General features: G+C 38.6%; 1 protein-coding gene across 3 annotated transcripts in view; it reads left to right on the top strand.

Annotated features, from left to right (window-relative positions):
• The window catches only part of RASGRF2 (Ras protein specific guanine nucleotide releasing factor 2), a 266,845-nt gene that overhangs the window by 121,166 nt on the left and 121,924 nt on the right, over positions 1-23,755 (top strand). For all 3 annotated transcript variants that reach the window (XM_027545701.1, XM_027545703.1, XM_027545704.1), the window contains exons 10-13: positions 5,464-5,624; positions 6,850-6,916; positions 7,452-7,588; positions 20,886-20,968. In XM_027545701.1, coding sequence (XP_027401502.1) covers positions 5,464-5,624; positions 6,850-6,916; positions 7,452-7,588; positions 20,886-20,968 — 448 coding nt within the window. The remainder of the gene's footprint in view (positions 1-5,463; positions 5,625-6,849; positions 6,917-7,451; positions 7,589-20,885; positions 20,969-23,755) is intronic.

The following is a 23,755-nucleotide window of genomic DNA, read 5'->3' as shown; positions in this document are numbered from 1 at the left end:
AGATTGGTCTGGCCGACTGGAGTGGCAGTGCCAGGTGGTGACGACATCCAGGCAAAGGCCCAAGAGAAACTTGCCTCACTCAAAGCCCTTTCCCATAGGAGAGGGGACAATGTCCGCAGTGAAAACAGCTGTCTCTTGTTCCCATTTTTCATCAGCACTTCCGGATCGGCCCCACACGATATGACTTGATTCAGTTGGTAACTCCAGTTGCTAGATGAAATGTCTCAACTTGCCCTGCCATACTTTGGCGATGGCCAAGGTATCACGTTTGAGGGGTGTGCTTTGGGGGCATCACCCAGTAAATTAAGCCTTTGAAGAGTGGAAGATATTTATGCTGGAAACTGTAGAGAAGCTATGCCATGACAGTGCATATTGCTCTGTGGTTCTTATTACAAAGTACACGAAGTAAACCACACTTGAAATTCTTTGCAAGTGCGTAGGTGTCCTGAGGGAGGGGAACATGCCCTCACAGAGTCGATTTCAGGCAGTATATTGCACACAGTCATAATTTTGAACTTGGGGAGGAGTGGCATATACATTTGGAACTCCAATTAACCTTTAATGTGGTTTCTGTTTATAATGTGCCAATATTAATTGAAGATATTTGCATTTCTAGTGTCTACCAAAATGTGCTGCCTGAAACATTTTTTTTTCCTCATCAAACAAGACATTATTTGTGCTGCACACATTAATTTTTGCACAGAACACTTAAAAAATTTAACACATGCTGTTCTATTTTCCATTATTTATTTACAAGGAGAGAAGTCACACATATGTTAAAGTTTGGAAGTATATTTGAGGATATGATACCTTTCGCATTTTTGACTTGAAGTATTAATTTTTCTTTAAGTAATAGTGGACTATCATGCTGACAACACCAGGCCTTCCTAATTCCCCCTCCATTCCTCTTCACAGACTGCGTCCCTGTATTGGCTTCCTGCCTTCCTGGCATTGTCTGCCTCTGTGCCTTTACATGTGTAGGCCCCTGGAGACCAGGGATTCCCTCATCCATGTTTCTGGTGCCTGTGGAAGGTCCTCTTGTCCTGCTAGGCTCAGATCAGAGCCTTTTAAATTTCCTCATCTTCCCCTCCTCTCCCCTCCAGTGTGAATGAGTGTACTCTCCTCCTTGTTTCCAAGCGCCCTTGCTCCTGGTGCGTGCATCTCGTCTTCTTCTACGTGTTTGCTTGCCTGTCTGTCCTGGCAACTGTAACTCTGCAGGGCACTATTTATGAATTCTCTCTTGCCTAGTTCAATGCTTTCCATTATAGGCATCTGGAAAATGGACAATGGGTTAAATTGAATTGCTTGCTGAACTGCAGTTTTGAATGTCAGCTGTCTTGTTTCGTATTTTTCTTATGTTCGGAGTCCACCGAAAAATACTTACTACAGGACTTGAGCTTTGTAATATGTGAAAATGGAAACAAAAGTTTCTATAACTAGTATTCCATTTCTGAAAGGACTTTGGATTGATGAGTATTATTATTACACATAAACGTTTACTATATCTCTAAGTTGGAAAAAGCATCTATGATGAAAAATGCTAGAAGGTTGAATACAGTGAAGAAATCGTATTTTTTTTCCTTGCACCAGGAAAACCAATCATGAGCCACCCCTCTCTTTGATTCACATCTAGATTTTATTTATTGCTTGTTCTGAACCACATGTTTGAGGCGCTTTTGTCAGCTATTAATATATCTGATGTTATTGCTGTATTGACGTTGATATTAATGATTTGCCTTTCAGCAGTATTTTTCTGTGTTGTTTGGTTTGGTTAGTCTGTTTGGGAATTATTCAATAAAGGTGGTTTAAAAAGAAATCAGGCCTTAATCTGAAAGTAGAAGATAATCCAATTACAGTCAATTTGGAAAGTTTGTGTTGTTTTGCTTTGGTTGCAACAATTATTACTTTTACTACTGCTGCTGCTGCTAAGTCGCTTCAGTCGTGTCCGACTCTGTGCGACCCCATAGACGGCAGCCAACTAGATACGTTCAATGCATGAGTGCAAACATATATGCACAAATACGTGTGTTTTCAGTCTCAAAATGAATTTTAATTCTGAGGACTAGAAAAAATAAGGTCGTCTGAAAGCTCCCCTCTGAACAGGGGTGATAGCCAATCTTGAATGTCAATCCGTGGGAATTCATTGATTGAAAAAGCTTATTTTTTATAAACTGATTCCAATTACTAGATAGTTGATGAGTATGATGCAAAGGACTGTGTCATAGCAGTGGTCTGACATTGTCATTTATTTTCAAAATCTTTTCAAAGTTTCTTGAGCAAATGTTGTACATGTTTGAGGCAATAATAGACAGTGTAGCCAGCTCCATCATGGAGGTCAAATCCTGTCTCCTCCCTTTCCTTGCTGTGTGATACTGGACAATTTACTTAACTTCTTTTAGCCCCAGTTTCCTTTCTTTGTTGTTTAGTCAGTATGTCATGTCTAACTCTTTTGTGACCCCATGGACTGGGGCCCACTAGGCTTCCCTGTCCATGGGGTTTTCTAGACAGGAATACTGGAGTGGGTTGCCATTTTCTTTTCCGGGGGATTTTCCTGATCTAAGAATCCAACCTGCACCTCCTGCATTGGCAGGCAGATTCTTTACCACTGAGCCACCAAGGAAGCTCCTTCCTCTTTTTAAGTGGGGTTAATAGTAGTACCTGTCTTTTAGGGTTGTTGTAAAAATTAAATGTTCATAAAAATGACTGGAGTCAGTGAAATTATGACATAAACTTTAAAAACCAAGATCTAAATTTTGGAATAAGTTTCTATTTTCAATAACATGAAATATATATGAATATTTTTTAGAAGATAAAGGCACTGTAAGTTGACATTTTGTGCAAAATCCATTATACATAGTCATCGTTGTCTGGTAGAAAGGTGAATTAGGGAAAGTAAATAGAGTGACTGAATTTAAAGCTAAATGCATCAAGAATGAAACATGAAACTTTCCGGTACTTTAATCATTTCCAGATTCAAAATCATGTACTTTCAATGTACCAGTGTTCTTTGAAATTGTAACATGCGGTCTGGAAATAGTTTCACCTATTCAAATGCCTAATCCAATAACCTGGAAATTGCTCTTCAGTCTTTTTAACTACTGAATGGAATAAGAATAAGGGCTTTAGCCAGTCTCAAATGCCACACCATGGGAATTTCATGACTGAAAAACAAGTTTTTTTATAAGTTGACCCCAGTTATTAGATTAGACTGATGACAATGGTAATGCAAAGAATCATTAAGACTAATGATTTCACTTATTTGTAATAACTAAAAAGTCTAGTTGTTTCTAGTAATAACTAGGAAATTTAGAAATTTTCAAGTCTCATAGTTGTGTTGAAACATCATGTCAAACATAAGATGAAATATGAAAAAAACCACTTAACATATTTTTCAATATTATTTTATAAACCAGTGTTGAAATTGTTCACTTCTAATTCAGATGTACAGATTTCTGTGCATACCTAATGCATATAGTCTCTTATTTGGATCCAAGATAAGCAGTTATAGATTAGGCATATTAGTGTATAGCTGCCAAGGAAACATTTGGTTTTTTACCTCAAAGCTAAAATTCACAATAATGACTAATACATGAGTTACCAGTGTATTTTAAAATTTCCAACTTATAGAATCATTAAATACTAGAAGCACTTACCCACGAGCACATTATTATTCAGTTTTCTTAGCCTCGGTTATATCCTTTCTGAAAACGACCCTTAAGCCCACTTGTCCACCTGTCTCTGCTGCAGTCTTCCACTCGGCCCTAACCCATCTGTCTGGATGACTCATGACCGCCCATGGCAAAGCTAGAACTTGCTGTCTTTTCCCATCCATTCCCTTTCTGACTTTCAGTTTTTATGTTGTTGAATCCACCGCCGTCTCCTGGCCAGGATAACCCAGGTCCTCTGAAAGATCTCTGGCTTTGATTCCACCAATGGGTCTCACGAGTACAATCCTTCTGTGGCTGTTACTTGCTCATTTACTCCTCGAAGCGTTCTGTCTTCTGCTTTTTCACTTTTCCTTTATTCCTCATATTTGATTACTTGCTCCCTGGCTCTCTGCCAGTTTGCTCCCACCTACTTCTCTTCCTTGTTGCCCATTCCTATCACTGCAACCAAGCCCTTCCCCGTCCCCATTCCCCAGTCCCACGCCCTCCCCCAGGACTACCTCTGTGTTATTCTTTAGGCACCAAATAGATGATGACTGTGCCTCTGTCAGGCAGCCCTCTTAAACACTCACCTGAATGGGGGGCATTCAGGGACCCATAGAAATTTGGGTTCTTTACTTCCTGCACATCCTTAGATGTCTGTAAAGGTAGGTACTGTTTGGAATAGTCATATGTTAATGTAAGTGTTTTGTGACCCACAATCACAGATTTATATTCCAAAAACACAATAAAAAAAAACCAATCAGGAAACCTAGGAAATGTATGAAGAGGAAAATAAAGTTGCCTACAGTCTCATCTCTTAGTGATGACCTCTGTTCATAATTAAGTGATGAATATTCATTTAATAGTTCTTACGAGGCTGATAGGAGTCTTTGTAAAGCTGCATTTGGGGTAGGTGGTGAATTACACAAATAGTAGAAATAGTAAAATCAAAGCTTTATTAAAAAAAAAGAAATAGTACTGGCTCAGAGCATTTCAGGAGTCAGAGGCAATGTATTTGCAAGCATCTTTCTTAGCATTTTTTGGTTTGATATTTAAATTAGAATTTCCTTTTGAGGAGAGCAGGAGGTCATAATTAGAGTGAAATTATATAAAATCTCTGCTTAGCTTCTTGAATGGAAGAACACAGGAGTGTTCTGCATATAGAATTTATGTGGTTTCTTTTCTATGTAGGTTTCACAAAGAATTTTTATCACATATAATTTAAATGTAACCTGAAATAACTGCCCTTTAAAAACAGCCCTTCACTAAATTGTGTTGAATTGTATAATCTGTGTATTTTTATAATGTACATTTAAAAATGTACATTATAAATGTGCATCATGTTTTTAAATACAAAGTAGGCTATATTAATGCTATTCATCTACCTTTATTGCTTTAGGAAAAACAAATTTGACTTGCTTTTTATTATGTTGTTTTATTACTATATGTAATTATACAATATGTACCCTATTCTTATGTAAATAAATTGATAAAGATCAGATTATGAAGGACAGAAGGCAGAAATGTCTCATTCTTTGAATTCAGTATGGCTTTGTTTTTAAACTTATTTTCCAGCTTATATATAAATAATCAAATCTAAAGTGTTCTACAAAAATAGTAAGAATTGGTGTGACTCTTAAAGCATAGCAATGTATTGTTTCTTCTGCTCAAAGTGCAGGGGATTTGCTTGTTCCGATGGTACAACAAATAATTCCTTGGTATCTTGGGAAACAGGCCCTAGTGTTTTTGCATCAGGAACTGCTCTCACTTGACAGAATTTTAATTACTGTGTGTTCTTCACTTTTGTGATCACCAGGTTCTCTTATTCAAGTACCTTCCGTTGAGAGAGGGAAACTTAGTAAAGTTCGCCTGGGTTCACTGTCTTTGAAAAAGGAAGGAGAAAGACAGTGCTTCTTGTTTACAAAACACTTTTTAATTTGTACAAGAAGTTCAGGAGGAAAGCTGCATCTGCTCAAGGTACTGGTTTTACATGACTATTCCATTTATGTTCCATGCACTCAAGAGGCATTGAGGTTAATTTAATTATGACTTTCCCGTGCCTACTATCATAAAATAGATTATTACCGTATCATGATGAGGTAATATACAGTTGCCAACCTTGACATTTACTTTGTTGTCAGTTAAATCCAAAGTAATAGAAATTTAAGTGCAATTGCCATAAAATAAGGCAATTAAAATCATAACCTGGACAAAATTACTAGTTGTTGACTGAGCTCAAAAATCTTGTCAAATGACTGCAGTGTACTGATTGTGTTCTGCTGCTGCTAAGTCGTGTCAGTCCTGTCCGACTCTGTGCGACCCCATAGACGGCAGCCCACCAGGCTCCCCCGTCCCTGGGATTCTCTAGGCAAGAACACTGGAGTGGGTTGCCATTTCCTTCTCCAATGCACGAAAGTGAAAAGTGAAAGTGAAGTCGCTCAGTCATGTCCGACTCCTAGCGACCCCATGGACTGCAGCCTACCAGGCTCCTCTGTCCATGGGATTTTCCAAGCAAGAGTACTGGAGTGGGGTGCCATTGCCTTCTCCTACTGATTGTGTAATATTCGCTAAATGCTATTTTATCTTACTTAGTACCAAGAGTGAGAAAACTATGGCCCACAGCTTTCTGCCTCTTTTTAATAATAAAGTTTTATTGGAACACAGCCACAACTCATTTCCTTCCTTATTGTACCTGACTGTTTCATGCTTTTTAAAATGGCAAATTTAAGCAGTGGCAATAGAGATCTAATGGCTTGCAAAGCCTAAAGAATTTACTAGCTGGCCCTTTACAGAAAAAGTTTGCCTATCTGTACCTTCTGTTATTAATGCCTGAAAATATTATCCAGCATCACAACAGCAGAGTTCTACTGCTTAAGTCACTTACTGGTTGTAGAGTTTTACCCTTTGCTGCTCTGCATTCACTCTGTGGGGCCTCTGGGGTGCCATATAATCTCCCATAGATCGACTCTTTAAATTTTACAGACATTGCGAGTGAGAGTCAGATGGTGGGGAAGAATCATGAAGCTCAATGAATTCAATTACTTTTACACATTTAAATTTAACTTTGGGCTCTATGAAAAATTAGTTTCAAGACTGAATTGCTGTTTATTCTGTGGCAGTTCGAATATAAGGTTTACAAATCACAGCTTCCCAACCTATGCAAGTCTCTCAGCCACTTAATGAAAAATTGGTCTGTTTCCAGACAGGTGGAGTTCTGTCTCTAATAGAATGTACCTTGGTTGAGGAGCCCGATGCGAGCGATGATGACTGTAAGTCACATTCTATCACTTAGAATTATATTAGCATTAAATAGCCCTATGGTTTTTATTCGTTGATAGCTAAGAAGAGGTGCTTCAGGAGACAGGGAAGATGTTAAGAATAAATTCCCTGAATTCATTTATATGTGAAAAATTCTGTTGAACCATTTAACCTGTGACCCCAGTTAAGCCATCTTTGGAAATTTACATTTTACTGAATTTGTCTCGTGATAGTGGCTTTGCAGCAACAGAGAAGAAAGTAATTGAACTAGAATGTTGGAATTCTGTAATTTATGGAAAATTTTTAAAAAGCCATGAATTGACAAGGAGAGCAGGACCCTAGTCTTGAGTAACCCACCGATCTCAGCTTTTTCCTCTGCTTATGAGCTTAACAAAGCCGTCCCCATGCTTGAGAAGTACTGTATCACTAAAAGGAGATTCTGGACTTAAATCACATTGGTTGTATTACTAGGACCTTGAGAAAGCAGTTACCTATCACTCCTATGTTTGTATTCACATCTAATTGTTTGGTTTACGTGTGTTGAAGCCAAAGGTTCTGGCCAAGTGTTTGGACACTTGGATTTCAAAATAGTGGTGGAGCCTGCAGATGCTGCCCCTTTCACTGTGGTCTTGTTAGCACCTTCCCGCCAGGAGAAAGCTGCCTGGACAAGCGACATCAGTCAGGTGAGCAAGTGACTTTGGCCCCAGGTTGGTTTTTGTTTGTGTTTTAAATTTCCCAGCATAAACTTTTGGGACGCAGTTTTAGAGTCAATTTATTTTTATTAGAAAATTACATCTGGTTGCTGTGGTCATTGTCTTCATGTATTGAATCATTTGTTGTTGTTTGTTTACAGTTTACCTAAATGTTGTCATTGTACTTTGTATCCTGGGCATTCTTGTATAAGCCAGTATGCATTTGCGTGGGACAGTGGTTTTGTGTGTTTGTTTGGAGAGTGTTAAAATTGCCCCGTGAGTAGTAAATTCTCCAGTGACCTCATTAGATTTTTTTTTTTTTTTTTTTGCTTATTTGTTGCTGAGATAGGAAAATGGTGAGAGATGTAAAAATAGCTAATAAGGACTGTGGAATCAAATAAAAAAAGAGACAATGCCTGTAGTATGAGGCCTGAAAATGAGTTCCTGTATTTTATATAGAAAAAGTTAGGGAACAGATTTGCTTACCTTTCTTTGATCAGCACTGTCTGGTTAGGGAATTGCTACATTTGTTCAGGATTTGAAAAAAATGTCAAAACTGTGATGATTGGACTTGGGCATTCTTCAAGCCAAGCTCCACATTAATTTTGGCTCCATTAACCAATCTAGGTGAAAAGGGAAGCTGTGAAGGAAAATATTAAAGCTTAATCATCTTCAGAGTTGTTGACTGAAGGATGATTGGGGCAAACAGAAAAGGCATATGTTATAGATCCCATTGTCTTCCTTTTCTGAAGAGCTCTTAGTAATTTATATATGCTTTAGATATAAATATGAACTATAAATATATCATAGTTTTTCAGATACTTAATTTTTTCTTTTTTTTAAAAAGCAATTTTTTAATATTTTTTTAAATTTTTGGCCTTGTTGTGAGCCATGCAGGATCTTAAGTCCCTGACCAAGGACTGAACCTGTGCCCTCTACATTGGGAGGGCAGTCTTAACCACTAGACCCCAGAAAAACCCCTTAATTTTTTTCTAAGAGACTGAAAAGCAAAAATAGAAAAAAAATGAATGTGCAAGTTAATTATTTTTATATGTCAGAGAAGTTTTACCAGACTTAATTTCATTTGTCCTTTACAATAATATTCTGAAGGTAAACAGAAACAGTAGTCCCATTTCACAGGTACGAAAACTGAGGTCCAGAAGGTTAATAAGCATTTGTCTGAAGTTACACAACTGTGCTGGGTCATGACTGAAACCTAATCCAGGTCTTTTATTACCACTCTAAATGTCCTCTACTGGAATTCCAGATTTTTACTGCTTTTCTTCCAGGACTGTTGATGATGAATACATAGCTGAAGTCAAGGTGCTTCTTTTCTGGTTAACAAAGAAACAAAAATATGGGATCATGTATATTTGCATAATTACACACTTATGGTGATTTACTAATACTTTCATTAGCTCTAAGCTGTATGAATTAATACTGTAATTAAGTCTGTGGAATGCATCTTTTACCTTAAGAAACTCTGAATCAGTCATTGATTCTGTGAATGTTAACTGAGCAATCACCCTGTGCTCCCAGGCATTGTGTAGGTACTAGGGGTTTGGCAACGATCCCTGCTCTCAAGGAGACAGACAGATTAGTAGAGAAGAAAGGAAGTAGATAACTTAATGCAACAAAATCGTGTATGTGTTGTGAAGCCAAGATAAGTAGGAAGAATGGGGAGAATTAGAGTTGTAGACAAAGATGTTTTTCCAGCTTCTTATTGTTTCTGCCTTTTGATATAACTGGGGTGCCTAAGATTCAGAGCTGATAAAAACTTTAAGCCATCTTACTTAGGGGGCCAGGTGAGGCATCGCTAAGAGAGAAAAGACCCTTGAGGTGTATGAATGATTCTATGCCCAGTCCTTTAAGGAAAGGATCTAATACTTTGCCTCCCAGAAGCAGTGATTCTCTCTACTTAGACTACATTTTAGCAGGAAATGGCAACCCACTCTAGTATTCTTACCTGAAAAATTCCATGGTCAGAGTAACGTGGCAGACTATAGTTCATGGGGTAGCTAAGAGTTGGACGCGACTGAGTACGCATGTAGACTACATCTTGAGTTAGGTGTACAATTTCTTCCTATTTCTCCAAGTTTGTATGGCTAATATACTGGTGTACTAGATTATATGTACAAGTGAATCGGAGAAAGAAACAACAGGAAATTGTGTCTTTCTGAGTGACAGTGATATCATGATATGAAATTACTGTGTTCAGTAGAGCCTTAATATTGTGTGGTTTCGATACTTAAAATTTCAGCCATTCAACAAATATATTTATGCAGTGATAACATATACCAGGAACTATCTCAGTGCTTGTGATATATCATGGACAGGAGAGAACAACAAAAATTCCCTGACCTTGTGTAGCTTACAGTCTAGTGTGGGGAAACTGAAAACAATGTAAAGATAATAAATATATAATATTTTATGTTGGAAGGTGATAGGGCAGGTTGAGAAGGATTGGGCGACTGGAGGTAGGTGTGGGTCAGTACAATTTTGAAAAGGTGATCATCTCATTTTGAAGACAACATGTAAACAAAGACTGTGGCGAGTTATGGAAAATACCATGTAGATATTTAACAAAGGGAAAGTCATTCCGCACAGAGGGAACAGCCTCTGCAAGCACTCTAGAGTAGGAGGCAGTATATTTTGAGCAATAGCATGAAGGTTAGATGTGGCTGAAGGGGAATGTTGAGAGGGAAAGTAGAAAGGGGGAAGTAATTTCAATGGAGTTGTTAAGTAAGCAGTGGGGTATGGACGCTCAGTGCTTGGAGGGAGGTCCATGTGTGAGACTCTCTGTCATTTAGATGATATTTAAGGCCACAAGACTGTTGAGATCACCTAGAGAGTCAGTACAGATAGAAATGAGGAGAAGCCTGTGGAGTGAGTGAGGAGTCACGGAGAACAGCAAAGGGAAGGAACCAGTAGTGCAATTGGAGGCTAGCCGAGAGGGTGTGGTGTCTTGCAAGTCAAATGAAGGAAATGCATCGAAGAGGAGGGAGTGGCTATGAGCCAACTGCTTCTAAAAGAAGTTATGGTACACATATAAATTGGAATATTACTCAACCATAACAAGGAATGAAATTGGGTCATTTGTAGAGATATGGAGGGACCTAGAGTCAATCAAACAGAGTGAAGTAAGTCAGAAAGAGAAAAACAAACATCATATATTAATGCACATGTGTGGAATCTAGAAAAATGGTACAGATGAACCTAGTTCCAGAGCAGGAATAGAGACGTAAACACAGAGACCAGACAAGTGGACACGGTGAGGGGAGGGTGAGATGCATTGGGAGACTAAGTGTGACATAGGTACACTGTTGTGTGTAAAATAGCTAGCTACTGGGAGCCTGCTGTATAGAATAGGGAACTCAGCTCCATGCTCTGTGATGACCTAGGGCCTGGGATGTGGGGGAGGGATAGAGGCTCAAGAGGGAGGAAACATATGTATGCATGTAGCTGATTCACTTTGTTGGACAGCAGAAACCAGCACAATATTGTAAAGCAATTACACTCGAATTTTAAAAAAAAGTGTTGAGCCAGGTAGTGAGTGTTCTGAGATACTTAGTGATTTTCCTGACGCAGGGTTTGAATGGTGGGTGGTGGGGACAGAGTGCTCCACTATCAGTTGAGCCTAGTTTACTGCCCAGCAGCCTGCATCTCAACTGGGCTTGTTCTCCACTTAAAACATTTTCATTTTATGGGGGAAACTGTGTGCTATACATACATCGATGAAATCTGTCAGTCTCCCAAACATCCCTCTAGGCATATTCATTATTGATAAGATGAGCCTACAGAATGCTTGAAATGTACCTTTTAATATTTTATCATGTATATGTAAAAATATGGATACAAAAAGGAACCAGAAATACTCCCAACACCCAGATCACTAAATAAATGTTTATCAAAGTGTCTTTCACAGATAATTACCTGAAGGTTTTTTTTTTTTTTTAAATGCAGATTCCCGAACCCACCTTCCAGACACCCCCTCAGGTTTAACAGGCCCCACTGATCACTTTTGCACAATTACATTTGAGAAACTCTGTTCTGAAAATCAAATATTTTCATCTCTGAAACCTTCACAACCCTGCCATACCAAAATAATTCAACAGTTTGCCTCTAGCTGCATATATGCATCATTTTTTCCTTTTTCATCTTCCTATATTCCTATGAGTTCTTTGTATCGGTGTCTCCTAATGGTAATATATGTTTATTCTACCATGTTAACTTAGACTTCCCTGATGACTCAGCAGGTAAAGGATCTGCTTACCAATGTGGAAAATGCGGGTTCGGTTCCTGGGTCAGAAAGATCCCCTGCAGAAGGAAATAGCAATCCACTCCAGTATTCTTGGCTAGGAAATCCCATGGATAGAACCTGGTGGGCCGCAGTCCATGGGGTCCCAAAGAGTCCAACGTGACTGTGTAACTAAGCACGCATCGTGTTAACTTACCACTTTTCTAGCTCTTTCTGAATAATTAGGCATACGGGCAATTTCCAAGTTTCAGCACTAATGTATGATGGGGTGGTGCTAGCCATCTTTGCACCGAGAGTTACTCCTCCTTTCAAGGCCCCTTGTTGGTGTATCTTGCCCACAGGTATAGGGCTGGTGAAGGGGGCCTGATCACTTTCATGATTTCATGATTCATGACTCGACAGACTGCCAAAACACCCCAAGAAATATGTAACTCGTCTATTCTAAGTCCTGCCAGTGCTGAATTTTGTCATGTTTGTCACATTTCCTCATTTAATGGAAAAGTGGAATTCCTTCCTAGTGGTTTTAATTACTTCTGCAGTTATCAGTGAGACTGACATTTTCCACCATATCTATTTCTTGTCTGTTTATACCAGATGGACATTTATTTGTTGGGGCTATGCTTGTAGATATCCTTCCCTGTCCTAGGGAAATAAACATTTCTTTCGATCTAAATTATGAATATATTCTCCATGATTTTGTCCTTATTTTTGTCATTTTTTTGTTTTGCATAATTTTAATTTTTTCTGGCATAATTTGACTCTACCTTGCTAAACCCTTGTACCATGTTATACTAATCACATGTAGCTCTTACTTGAAATAATAAAGTGGTGCCTAAGTATTGACACAATCCCACTTTCACATAGAGAACTCTGTATGAAAATTAAGACTTTTAGCTTTGTCAGGCCTCTCTCTTTGAAGCTGTAATTTTTAGAAGTAACAATTGCTTGAATGATTAATTATACTTTTAGCTCCACCAGCAAGGTCATAATTAACTGTTGGTGTGTCCAACAAAATGTGCAAGTGGTTAATGGTCTTGACCAATAATTCTTCCCTTTTTCATCTATTTATAGGGAAAAATTTGAGGCTGAAGATTTGACCGTTCATTTCAATATAGTGCATTCATTTGTGCATGTCTTACTGTGATACATAATGGAGTATTAAACAGACTTTTCTGTAATTATGGGTATTAACTAAAATGCAGAATTAAAATTCACCTCTGAGCTTCTTGGTTTGGGCAGATGTGTCAAAATATAGACAAATTTGTAGCACACTGACATGCTTCCTCCCTTAAAATAGCTTCTCTGGAATCAATAGGGAATTTTTTACTTTAATATAAAAAGGTGATTTAAGAGAAAAATTGAGTTTACTTTTCTTCCCACTCTTTAGAAGTATTAGGAAGATAGAAAGGTATGGTGATGCAGTAGATTACTAACCTTTGACCAGATACTTCCTTAAGCAGGACCTGCAGAAAAGCCTACTAGAGGGAATTCCCTGGTAGTCCAATGGGTAGGACTCTGCATTTCCACTGCAGAGGGCACAGGTTCCATCCCCAGTCAGGGAACTAAGGTCCCACAAACTGTGTGGTACAGTCAAAAAAAAAGGAAAACAAAGCAAAACAAAAAAGCCCAACCAACCAACCAAACAAAAACACTGCTGCAAAAGGCATTGTTAGCCTTCCTTCAAGGACCAACTGCTTCAAAATTACCTGGGTCTAACAATCCCACTACTGGGCATGTGCCTAATCACTTAGTCATGTCTGACTCTTTATGACCCCATGGACTGTAGCCTGCCAGGCTCCTCCGTCCATGGGATTTTCCTGGCAGGAATACTGGAGTGGGTTACCATGCCCTCCTCCAGGGGATCTTCCTAACCTAGGGATCGAACCCACATCTTCGATCTGTCTGTAAAAAAAAATTGCAGACAGATTTTTTTTTCCATTGAGCCACCATACCCTGAGAGAACCTAATTGAAAGAGATGCATGAATCCCAGTGTTCATTGCAGCACTCTTTACAGTAGCTAGGACAATGTCCATCTACAGAAAAATGGATACAGAAATTGTGATATATATGTATATATATATATATATATATACACACACACACACACACACACAATGGAATATTCAGTTCAGTCACTCAGTCGTGTTTGACCCTTTGCGACTCCATGGACTGCAGCACCCCAGGCCTCCTTGTCCATCATCAACTCCTGGAGTCTACCCAAACTCATGTCCGTTGAGTTGGTGATGCCATCCAATCATCTTATCCTCTGTCATCCCCTTCTTCTCCCACCTTCAATCTTTCCCAGCATCAGGGTATTTTCAAATGAGTCAGCTCTTCGCATCAGGTGGCCAAAGTACTGGAGTTTCAGCTTCAGCATCAGTCCTTCCAATGAACACCCAGGACTGATCTCCTTTAGGATGGACTGGTTGGATCTCCTTGCAGTCCAAGGGACTCTCAAGAGTCTTCTCCAACACCACAGTTCAAAAGCATCAATTCTTCCGTGCTCAGCTTTCTTTATAGTCCAACTCTCACATCCATACATAACTACTGGAAAAACCATAGCCTTGACTAGATGGACCTTTACTCAGCTATTAAAAAAAGAATACATATATGAGTTAGTCCTAATGAGGTGGATGAACCTAGAGCCTATTGTACAGAGTGAAGTAAGTCAGAAAGAGAAAGACAAATATTGTATTTCCAGTTGGGTTAGTGGTAAAGAACCTGCCTGCCAGTGCAGGAGAAATAAGAGATAAGAATTCAATCTCTGGGTTGGGAAGATCCCCTGGAGGATGGCATGGCAACCCACTCCAGTGTCCTTGCCTGGAGAACTCCATGGACAGAGGAGCCTGGCAGGCTACAGTCCTCAGGGTCACAGAGTCAGACATGACTGAAGTGACTTAGCACCAGCAGCAGCAACGCATGTGTGTGGACTCTAGAAAGATGGTACTGATGAATCTATTTGTAGGGTAGGGGCAGCAGTGGAGACACAGGCAGAGAAGAGACTTGTGTACCGTGTGGGAAGGAGATAGTAGGAAGAATTGAGAGAGTAGCATGGAAGCATACACATTACCATACGTGAAATAGATAGCTAGTAGGAATCTGCTGTGTGACACAGGGAGCTCAGTCCAGTGCTCTATGACAATCTATAGGAGTAGGATGGGGTGGGAGATGGGACAGAGATTCAAGAGGGAGGGGATATATGTATACCTGTGGCTGACTCATGTTGATGTATGGCAGAAACCAGCACAATATTGTAAAGCAATTATCCTCCAATAAAAAAATTTTTTTTAAATTACCTGGGGCTTTTATAAATATGCATATTCCCAGTCCTCTATCCCCTGGTCATAGTCATCAAAACTGAACTAGAATAGCCATGATCTAGGAATCTGCTTTTGTTATCTTACTGATTTTAAAGTTTATAGTAATTCACATAAATTGTGTCCTTAAAGTTATATGACACCCTGGCTATTTTCATGTCTTTCTCTTTTAACTAAGTGAATTGGATTCATTTTCCCAGGGCTCAATCTCTTCTCCCCAACACAAGATATGTGCTTATATGATTATGAATATATACTTTCAATATAAATATTAATATATTCATACACACATTCATAAATAAAAGTTCTATTGCAGTTTAACTTTCTTTCTGGAAGAGAACTCTTTTCTTCAGTGCAGCAGTACTGAAAATACCAAATGGAAGTGAGATAAAAGCAAAATATTCTGGTTGAAGTAGAATTGGTAAACCCAGGGCCCCTAGGAATCCTGTTTGTTCAAAATCATGTTGTCACTGAACCCTGTCTGTGGAGCCTCTAATAGATAAAGAGTCCATTTCAAAACCACTTCTCTGTTATAAATATACCATAATATATTTTATATACACATGTATGTATATGTGTGTATGGGCTTCCCTGGTGGCTCAGTGGTAAAGAATTCGCCTGCTAATGTAGGAGATGCGGGTTCACTCCTTGGATTGGGAAGATCCCTTAGAAAAGGAAATGGCAACCCATTCCAATATTATTGCCTGGGAAATCCTAGGGACAGAGGAGCCTGGCCAGCTACAGTCCATGGGGTCGCAAAACTTAGCTACTAATCAACAGCAACATATGTGTATATGTGTGTATGTATATTTATATGTATATATATTCATCCATCCCACAGATAGATGTGTCAGTTATCAAAGACCTTTTTGTACAATTAAATGTGATTTTTTTATTACATGGTCTTTTGATCTCTGGTTCAGATTGCATGTATATTTCCTTCTGAGACTTGAGTGTAAGTAAAAAATTATTTTTATTCCTATTGAAAATAATTTAATGCTTGACACAATGAATCAAATAGATTTACAAAATGAGATCTGACACTGGATAATAAGATGTTCAAAAGTGGTCACATAAATCTTCTCTTTTGGATCTAAAACATTTATCTCAAGTTTCAATTCTGGCAGTGTGGAGGACTGCACCAATTTAGATCTCCTCTGGCTATAAAATCAGAAATATTCAAGTAATGTATGGCAAAAACAATACAATATTATAAAGTAAAATAAATTAATTAAATTTTTAAAAAAAGAAATATTTAATACATAAAATCAGTATAATAAAAAATTTAATTCATTGATGATATTTATAAATATAAAAGGAAATCTCTAGTTGCCAGAAATAACAGGGAAATTTAAAGTCAGAGCAAACAGCATGTAAGCTGAAGACACAGAGACATGAGGATGATTTAAGTCTGGTTATCGGTCCCATGCCTGAGGGGTATTAGCTAAAGGAGGGAGGGTTAGCCTTGGGCCCCTTAAAGGAACTAAGATTTCTGTTTAAAACCTGAGCATTGGAAGGCGGTCCCATGCATGAAATAAGAACTCAAAAAAAAAAAAAAAAAAAAAACCATTTGGCCTGGGAAATCATAAAGAAGTCTGTCTTTGTCTTGGGTTCTGAATTTTTTAAAATCTCCTTTGAGAAAAACAAATGCATTTCTGGTCTATGGATTTGAAATTCAGATGCGCAATATTCACATGGTGTGAAAATTCCAAACTGAGAAATTAATGCAGAAACAATTTTTGGACTGTTGCTGGTTCGCAAGAATGCTTGGTAGAAGCAAACACAAAGTCACTGCATTAGCAACACTTCAACAGTTCGGGGCTCATGACAATGTGCTCAAAATAAAAAATTACAAATCTTTTGAGTAACTGATCTATCATGAATGAGAGTCAGAAGACTCAGTAAGGAGTATAATTAGCACTGCTGGAACTTCATCTAATACAGTGATAACTTAGAGAAGACAGGTTTAAAAGAAGATTTAAAGTAAAGTATGAAATGAAAGGAGGGAAGGAAGAAGAAAGGAAAGAAAAGATCGCTATGTAAAAAGGATCCAGATTTAACTTTCAAAGAACCAAATAGAGTATCTAAGCGTAAAATCTATAGCCCTGAGACATCCTAAGGCTGTTGTCTGATAACTATGCTTTTGCTTAGACTGTTAAAGGAAATTGAAGGAACACTGTTTACTTTCCACAGTTCTCACCAAACACCAGCTCTGTCCTCCCACTTTCCGTGTTGGTTACCCAGGTAACATCTTCATTCTGCTCAGAAAAACCGAGAGTGAAAAGTCTAAGGAATAGCTAGAAATGTCACTGGGGTGAAGGTGTCACTTAACCCCTCCTTCCTCTCCCTGTCTGTATGCCACATCTGTCCCCATGCCCCAAAATCTCGCTCGTAGTTTCATAAGAATAGGGATAGTGCTAAACCATTTTCCCATTGGAATTAGGAAAATGAATTTAAAGTGGTTTACCTTACTCATCTTTGAAACTCTTTTATATATTCTTTCTCTGCTCCCTGCCCTCATCTCCCAGCATTTAGCCCAGTATCTGTCACATAGATACATACTTAATAAATGCAGACATGAGACCCTCATTTAATAAAATCCCCGCTGCTGCTGCTAAGTCGCTTCAGTCATGTCCGACTCTGTGGGACCCCATAGACGGCAGCCCACCAGGCTCCCCTGTCCCTGGGATTCTCCAGGTAAGAACACTGGAGTGGGTTGCCATTTCCTTCTCCAATGCATGCAAGTAAAAGTGAAAGTGAAGTCGCTCAGTCGTGTCCCACTCTTAGCGACCCCATGGACTGCAGCCTACCAGGCTTCTCCGTCCATGGGGTTCTCCAGGCAAGAGTACTGGAGTGGGATGCCATTGCCTTCTCTAATGCCATATAATCTATGCATCTTCTTGGTGCCCATGAGAATCCAAAAAGGTAGACTAGTTTTGGTTAAGTTCTGTGTCACTCAAAAAACATTTGGCCATGTTTATTGCTTTTAAATATATTTGCATTTTCCAATTTAAAATGTTCTAATAGTGAAGTCATCTTTGAATTTTACCCTGTTTTTTTTTCTCTTGGTTTTATTCAGTAACTCATCAATTTCTATTATTGCTTTCTTCAAAATATTTATCTCCATCTGTTCCTCTTCATTCCCATGGTCTGCCTCAGCGGAGCCATGAATCATTTCATTTGTGACTCAGAATATCATCCTGATGATCTTGCCATTCAGTGAATTCCCCCAGCTGTAGATCTTCTAACTTGAACAAGACCACTTAGAAACTTGTAGTGACTTACCATCTGCCTGCTGGATATAATCCAGATTCGAGACTGCTGACTGCAGCTGACTTCCTCTTTCTTACCGTCTCCTCCGTTATAGATGCTCACACCAGCCAGACTCATCTCCTTGCTTTCCCCTGTATGCTCATGCATAGAAATGAATGGAGTCACTGGAGTCTCTTTTCACCTGGCCCTGACTGAGAGCTCTCCCTTGAGGTCGTGTGGTCATTTTGAGGCCTACGAGGATACCCCTCCTACTGGCAGCTTGGCTCACTGGTGAAAACACTGGCTCCATACAACTGGGTACTAATTTAGGACAGCGCAGTTTCAGAACTTTGGGAAGAATACCATGTCTAACTTCCTGCTACTCAAAACTGATGGGAGAGGCTGCATTTATTTATGCCTAAAGAAGAGCAGCCATACAGACCCTTTTCTGCAGAGTATGAAATTAGTGCTTGAAATCAGATAAGCAAAGGCAGGACCCATCCTTTGGGACTCACCACAGAGTGGTTAGTTTGAAATTATACTCTTCAACCAATGTTGAGGAAGTTCATAAGACATGATTTGATAAAAAAACCAAACTTTAATTACTTTAAAATGAAGTTGTTGAGGACAATAATGTTCATGACATTATTTAATGTTTTATTTATAAGACCCATGAGATACTTTTCCTTTGGGCAGAGAGTAGGATGAATTGAGGTTCTGTTAAGCCATGAATTTTGTAGTTGATCATATGGCTTCCTTTGAGTTGGCTGCCCCATGGCTCAGCTAACTTTGAGGACCATGTAGAGCAAGTGTTTGGAACTTCTCAACATAAAGTATATGTGGTCAGTTGGTTCCAGGCTTCATCTTATTATTTTCCACACTTTATCCAAATCCTCTCTGATTTTCTTACTTACCTTGACTTTGTCTTACTATATGCATTTTTGTAATCCACCTAGGGGAGTAAGATATAGTATAAACTCATGTATAAGCACATATCATCTAATTTATAGTTAGGGCCACCTCATGTGCAGAGTTGACTCATTGGAAAAGACCCTGATGCTGGGAGGGATTGGGGGCAGGAGAAGGGGACGACAGAGGATGAGATGGCTGGATGGCATCACCGACTCGATGGACATGAGTTTGAGTGAACTCAAACTGTTGGTGATGGACAGGGAGGCCTGGCGTGCTGCAATTCATGGGGTCGCAGAGTCGGACTCAACTGAGTGACTGAACTGAACTGAACTGAACCACAATTATACATATAAGAAGCTAATTCAAAATTTCAGATGTTTAAAGAAATGAATTGAAGAGGAACTTTAAAATATTCTGCTTTATTCCTGGAAGTAGAGATCCGCTATACCTTGTCATTGAAATAATGGCATAAGACTTGAGGAAACAAAGTTTTAAGGAATATTAAGTATGAAAATGGCTATTATGCTAAGTAGGGGAATCAACAGTCAGGGGATGCTGGTAATCCAAAGTTTTTTATATGCATATTCATTCTTTCATTAGACATTGGGGTTTAGGATAAACCCTGAGTTCAAGAGCTGTGTGAAATCACTTGGCAATCAATTTCCTCACACCATTTAATTATAATCTTTAAGTAGTACATGGTATCCTAGTAACTAAAAGTAATTTCTGATTTTAAAAACTGTTTAGATTTTATTTTTCATTTTCTGTTTTGTTTAAAGGGAATATGTATAATTCAAAATACTTCTCTAGCCCAAAGTAATTGCAAAGGGAAATTTTGAATTGATAAGGCATAGATGTAAATAAAGAAGGCAGAGAAAATTAGCAACGTTCTGAGTTTTCTTCTTAGAAAGAAAAGAGAGGAGATGAACAGGCTTTATGTATGTCAGAAACAGGAGAAAGCATACAGTTCATCCTCACCAAACCAACACATTGCCAATAGAAGCTGCTTGAGAAACTAGTAAAATGTGGGGATTTATTGCAAAAAAAAAACAACACACACACACACACACACAAAAGCACACACAGAGCTTACTAGTGAGAGAGAAGATGAATCCCATCCAAGGAAGCCACCATTTCTTCTCTGCCTGCCCCATACCACGCCCTGTGGTAGAGAAGGAATATTGCAGAGGTGGTCACTAGGGGAATAAACTCCTCAAGTAGAGTTGTGACTGCCAGAGGATTGTGCCGATGTGACGCTGTGTTCAGAATCCTTGGGGAACACGTTCCAGGAAAATGCAGCCCTTATATCTATCCTTGGGCATTTGCTAGGTGCGCAGTTTTGGTATTTGGATATGGACTCTGTTCTTCATTGTGTAATGTTTCCCTGTGTGTGTGTGCGTGTGTGTACACGTGTGCATACCCATGCTTGCATGCTTATGTGCCCAGATGAGAAACTGAATTGTTTTTATGACTCTAAATAATTCTAGGAATACATACTCTGCCTAGGTTTTCATGTGGGTTGTAACTGTCTGTTTTTTAATTTCACAGTGTGTGGACAACATACGGTGTAATGGTTTAATGACTATAGTGTTTGAAGAAAATTCCAAAGTTACTGTGCCACATATGATTAAGTAAGTGTGATAATCCTTTCTCTGACATTTTAATCAGGATCAAATTGGTGGAGAATGTAAAACCCTGAATAAAATATTGCTTCACTGGGATTCAGCTTCATACTGTGAATACATTCAGCAGTAATGTGATAATTCATAATATGCCATTATAAATAATAAAACTATTGTAATGGTTTTTCAGATTCATGGTTTATTGACTCACAGCATAGAAATACAGTTTTTCATACTATTCAGAATGCCTTCCTCAGTACAAAAAGCCTATCAAAATTTTTAAGTTCAGTATATAAAGTTGTGATAGCAGATGTGTCAGAGGATGGACAAAAGTTTGGCAGATTCTTTTGCAGTCTTCTCAGTGAGTATGAATCATATTAGTTAGATTTGGTTGTAGAGACACACTGAGATTTTGAAGACATTCAACATAAATTAACTGGCTTTCTATGGTACTATCTACCCACAGCCTGTGTATGGATTTGCCCCAGAGGCTATTGCTGGGGGCTTCCATCTTGCTGTCTATGTGTTTTGTTAAGAAAGCAAATCCGATAATTTAGTGTTATCACTAAGGAAACTGTAGTTTTATTTGAAGCGAGAAGTTATATCAATAACTATGTGCCATAACTCTCTACATTAGTACTTTTGTCTCTATATACTTTTTTGTTTCCAAATTCAAAAATTGTTTTGGAAGGATTTTCAAGCTGACCAAATTGTTCCCTACTCTCATTTTCTTGGTTATTTGCAGTCCAAATTCTAAGAATAAAATGTATTTTTAAAAGTAGTCCTGTTATATCTTTCCAAAAAGTTACATGAAGCTAAGAAAATGTTTGTCTTCCATGCCTTTTATGTGGATTTTTTTTTTAGGTCTGAGCTAAGACAAAAAGCAGCATCAACTTTTCTCTACATTGCAGGTATTGATAGGTACAATTGATAGGTACAATGATAGGTATTTATTGTAATTAGCATCATCCCAATTGTACAAACTTTAAAACTAAACTAATACAATTATGTAAAGTTTAAAAGTAAAATAAAATTAAAAAAATAAATTGCTAGTCAAGTTTTAAAATATTTTGAAGAGGGTCATTTTTTTCTTTCTTTTTATGGAAGAAAAGCTATGACAAACCTAGACAGTATATTAAAACGCAGAGACATTACTTTGCAGACAAAGGTCTGTCTAGTCAAGGCTGTGGTTTTTCCAGTAGTCATGTATGGATGTGAGAGTTGGACTATAAAGAAAGCTGAGTGCTAAAGAACTGATGCTTTTGAACTATGGTGTTGGAGAAGACTCTTGAGAGTCTCTGGGACTTGCAAGGAGATCAAACCAGTCAATCCTAAAGGAAATCAACATTGAGTATTCATTAGAAAGACTGATGCTGGAGCTCCAATACTTTGGCTACCTGACGTGAAGAGTCGACTCATTGGAAAATACCCTGACGCTGGGGAAGATTGAGAGCAGGAGGAGAAGGGGGCAAGAGCATAAGATGGTAAGATGGCATCACCGACTCAATGGACATGAGTTTGAGCAAGCTCCAGGAGATGGTGAAGGACAGGGAGGCCTGGCTTGCTGTAGTCCATGGTGTCATAAGAGTCGGACACGACTGAGTGACTGAACAACAACAGGGGTCATTTTAAGACTCTCATGCAGAGATTCCTTTAGCCTTATTTTTCCTAGGTTTTTAAGTATAGTTTAAAAAAAAAAACAAAAAACAGATCAGGGACTTAGAATCCACTTTCCAATTCAGGGGACTCAGGTTCCATCCCTGGCCAGGGATCTAAGATACCACATGCCATGGGGCAGCTAATTCCACACACCACAACTAGAGAGCACCTGTGTGCTGCAATGAAGATTTTAGGTGCTGCAACCAAGACACAATGAAGCCAACAATAAATAAATAAATAAGTGTATTTTTTTCAAAGGTAAGTAAAAAGAAAAGATCAGTTAAAAATGTGTGATAATAAAATTAAAACCAAGTATGGAATATTAAGTCAAAAGTTTCAAATTATGACTTAATTTTTAAGTTCACATCACCAGGCTAGTTTTCTTATTAGTTTTCTACCAGAGTTCAGTTCATTTCAGTTCAGTTGCTCAGTCATGTCTGACTCTTTGCAACCCCATGGACTGCAGCACGCCAGGCCTCCCTGTCCATCACCAGCTCCCAGAGCTTGCTCAGACTCATGTCCATTAAGTCAGTGATGCCATCCAACCATCTCATCCTCTGTCGTCCCCTTCTTCTCCCACCTTCAATCTTTCCCAGCATCAGGGTATTTTCAAATGAGTGAGCTCTTCACATCAGGTGACCAAAGTATTGGAGTTTCAGCTTCAACATCAGTCCTTCCAATGAACATTCAGAACTGATCTCCTTTAGGATGGACTGGTTGGATCTCCTTGCAGTCCAAGGGACTCTCAAGAGTCTTCTCCAACACCATAGTTCAAAAGCATCAATTCTTCAGTGCTCAGCTTTCTTTATAGTCCAACTCTCACATCCATACATGACTCCTGGAAAAACCATAGCTTTGACTGTATGGACCTTTGACGGCAAAGTAATGTCTCTGCTTTTTGATATGCTGTCTAGGTTGGTCGTAGCTTTTTTACCAAGGAGCAAGCGTGTTTTAATTTTATGCCTGCAGTCACCATCTGCAGTGAGTTTGGAGCCCAAGAAAATAAAGTCTCTTACTGTTTCCATTGTTTCTACATCTATTTGCCATGAAGCGATGGGACTTATTTTAATACTTCACAAAATAATGTATATTATTTTCATTCATTTTTTTGAAGTACTTTCTTGAAGATTAGACAGC

Source organism: Bos indicus x Bos taurus, chromosome 7, assembly GCF_003369695.1.
Source record: "Bos indicus x Bos taurus breed Angus x Brahman F1 hybrid chromosome 7, Bos_hybrid_MaternalHap_v2.0, whole genome shotgun sequence".
NCBI lineage: Eukaryota > Metazoa > Chordata > Mammalia > Artiodactyla > Bovidae > Bos > Bos indicus x Bos taurus.
Note: the sequence above shows the minus strand (reverse complement) of the source record. Positions and strands in the feature narration are given on the sequence as shown.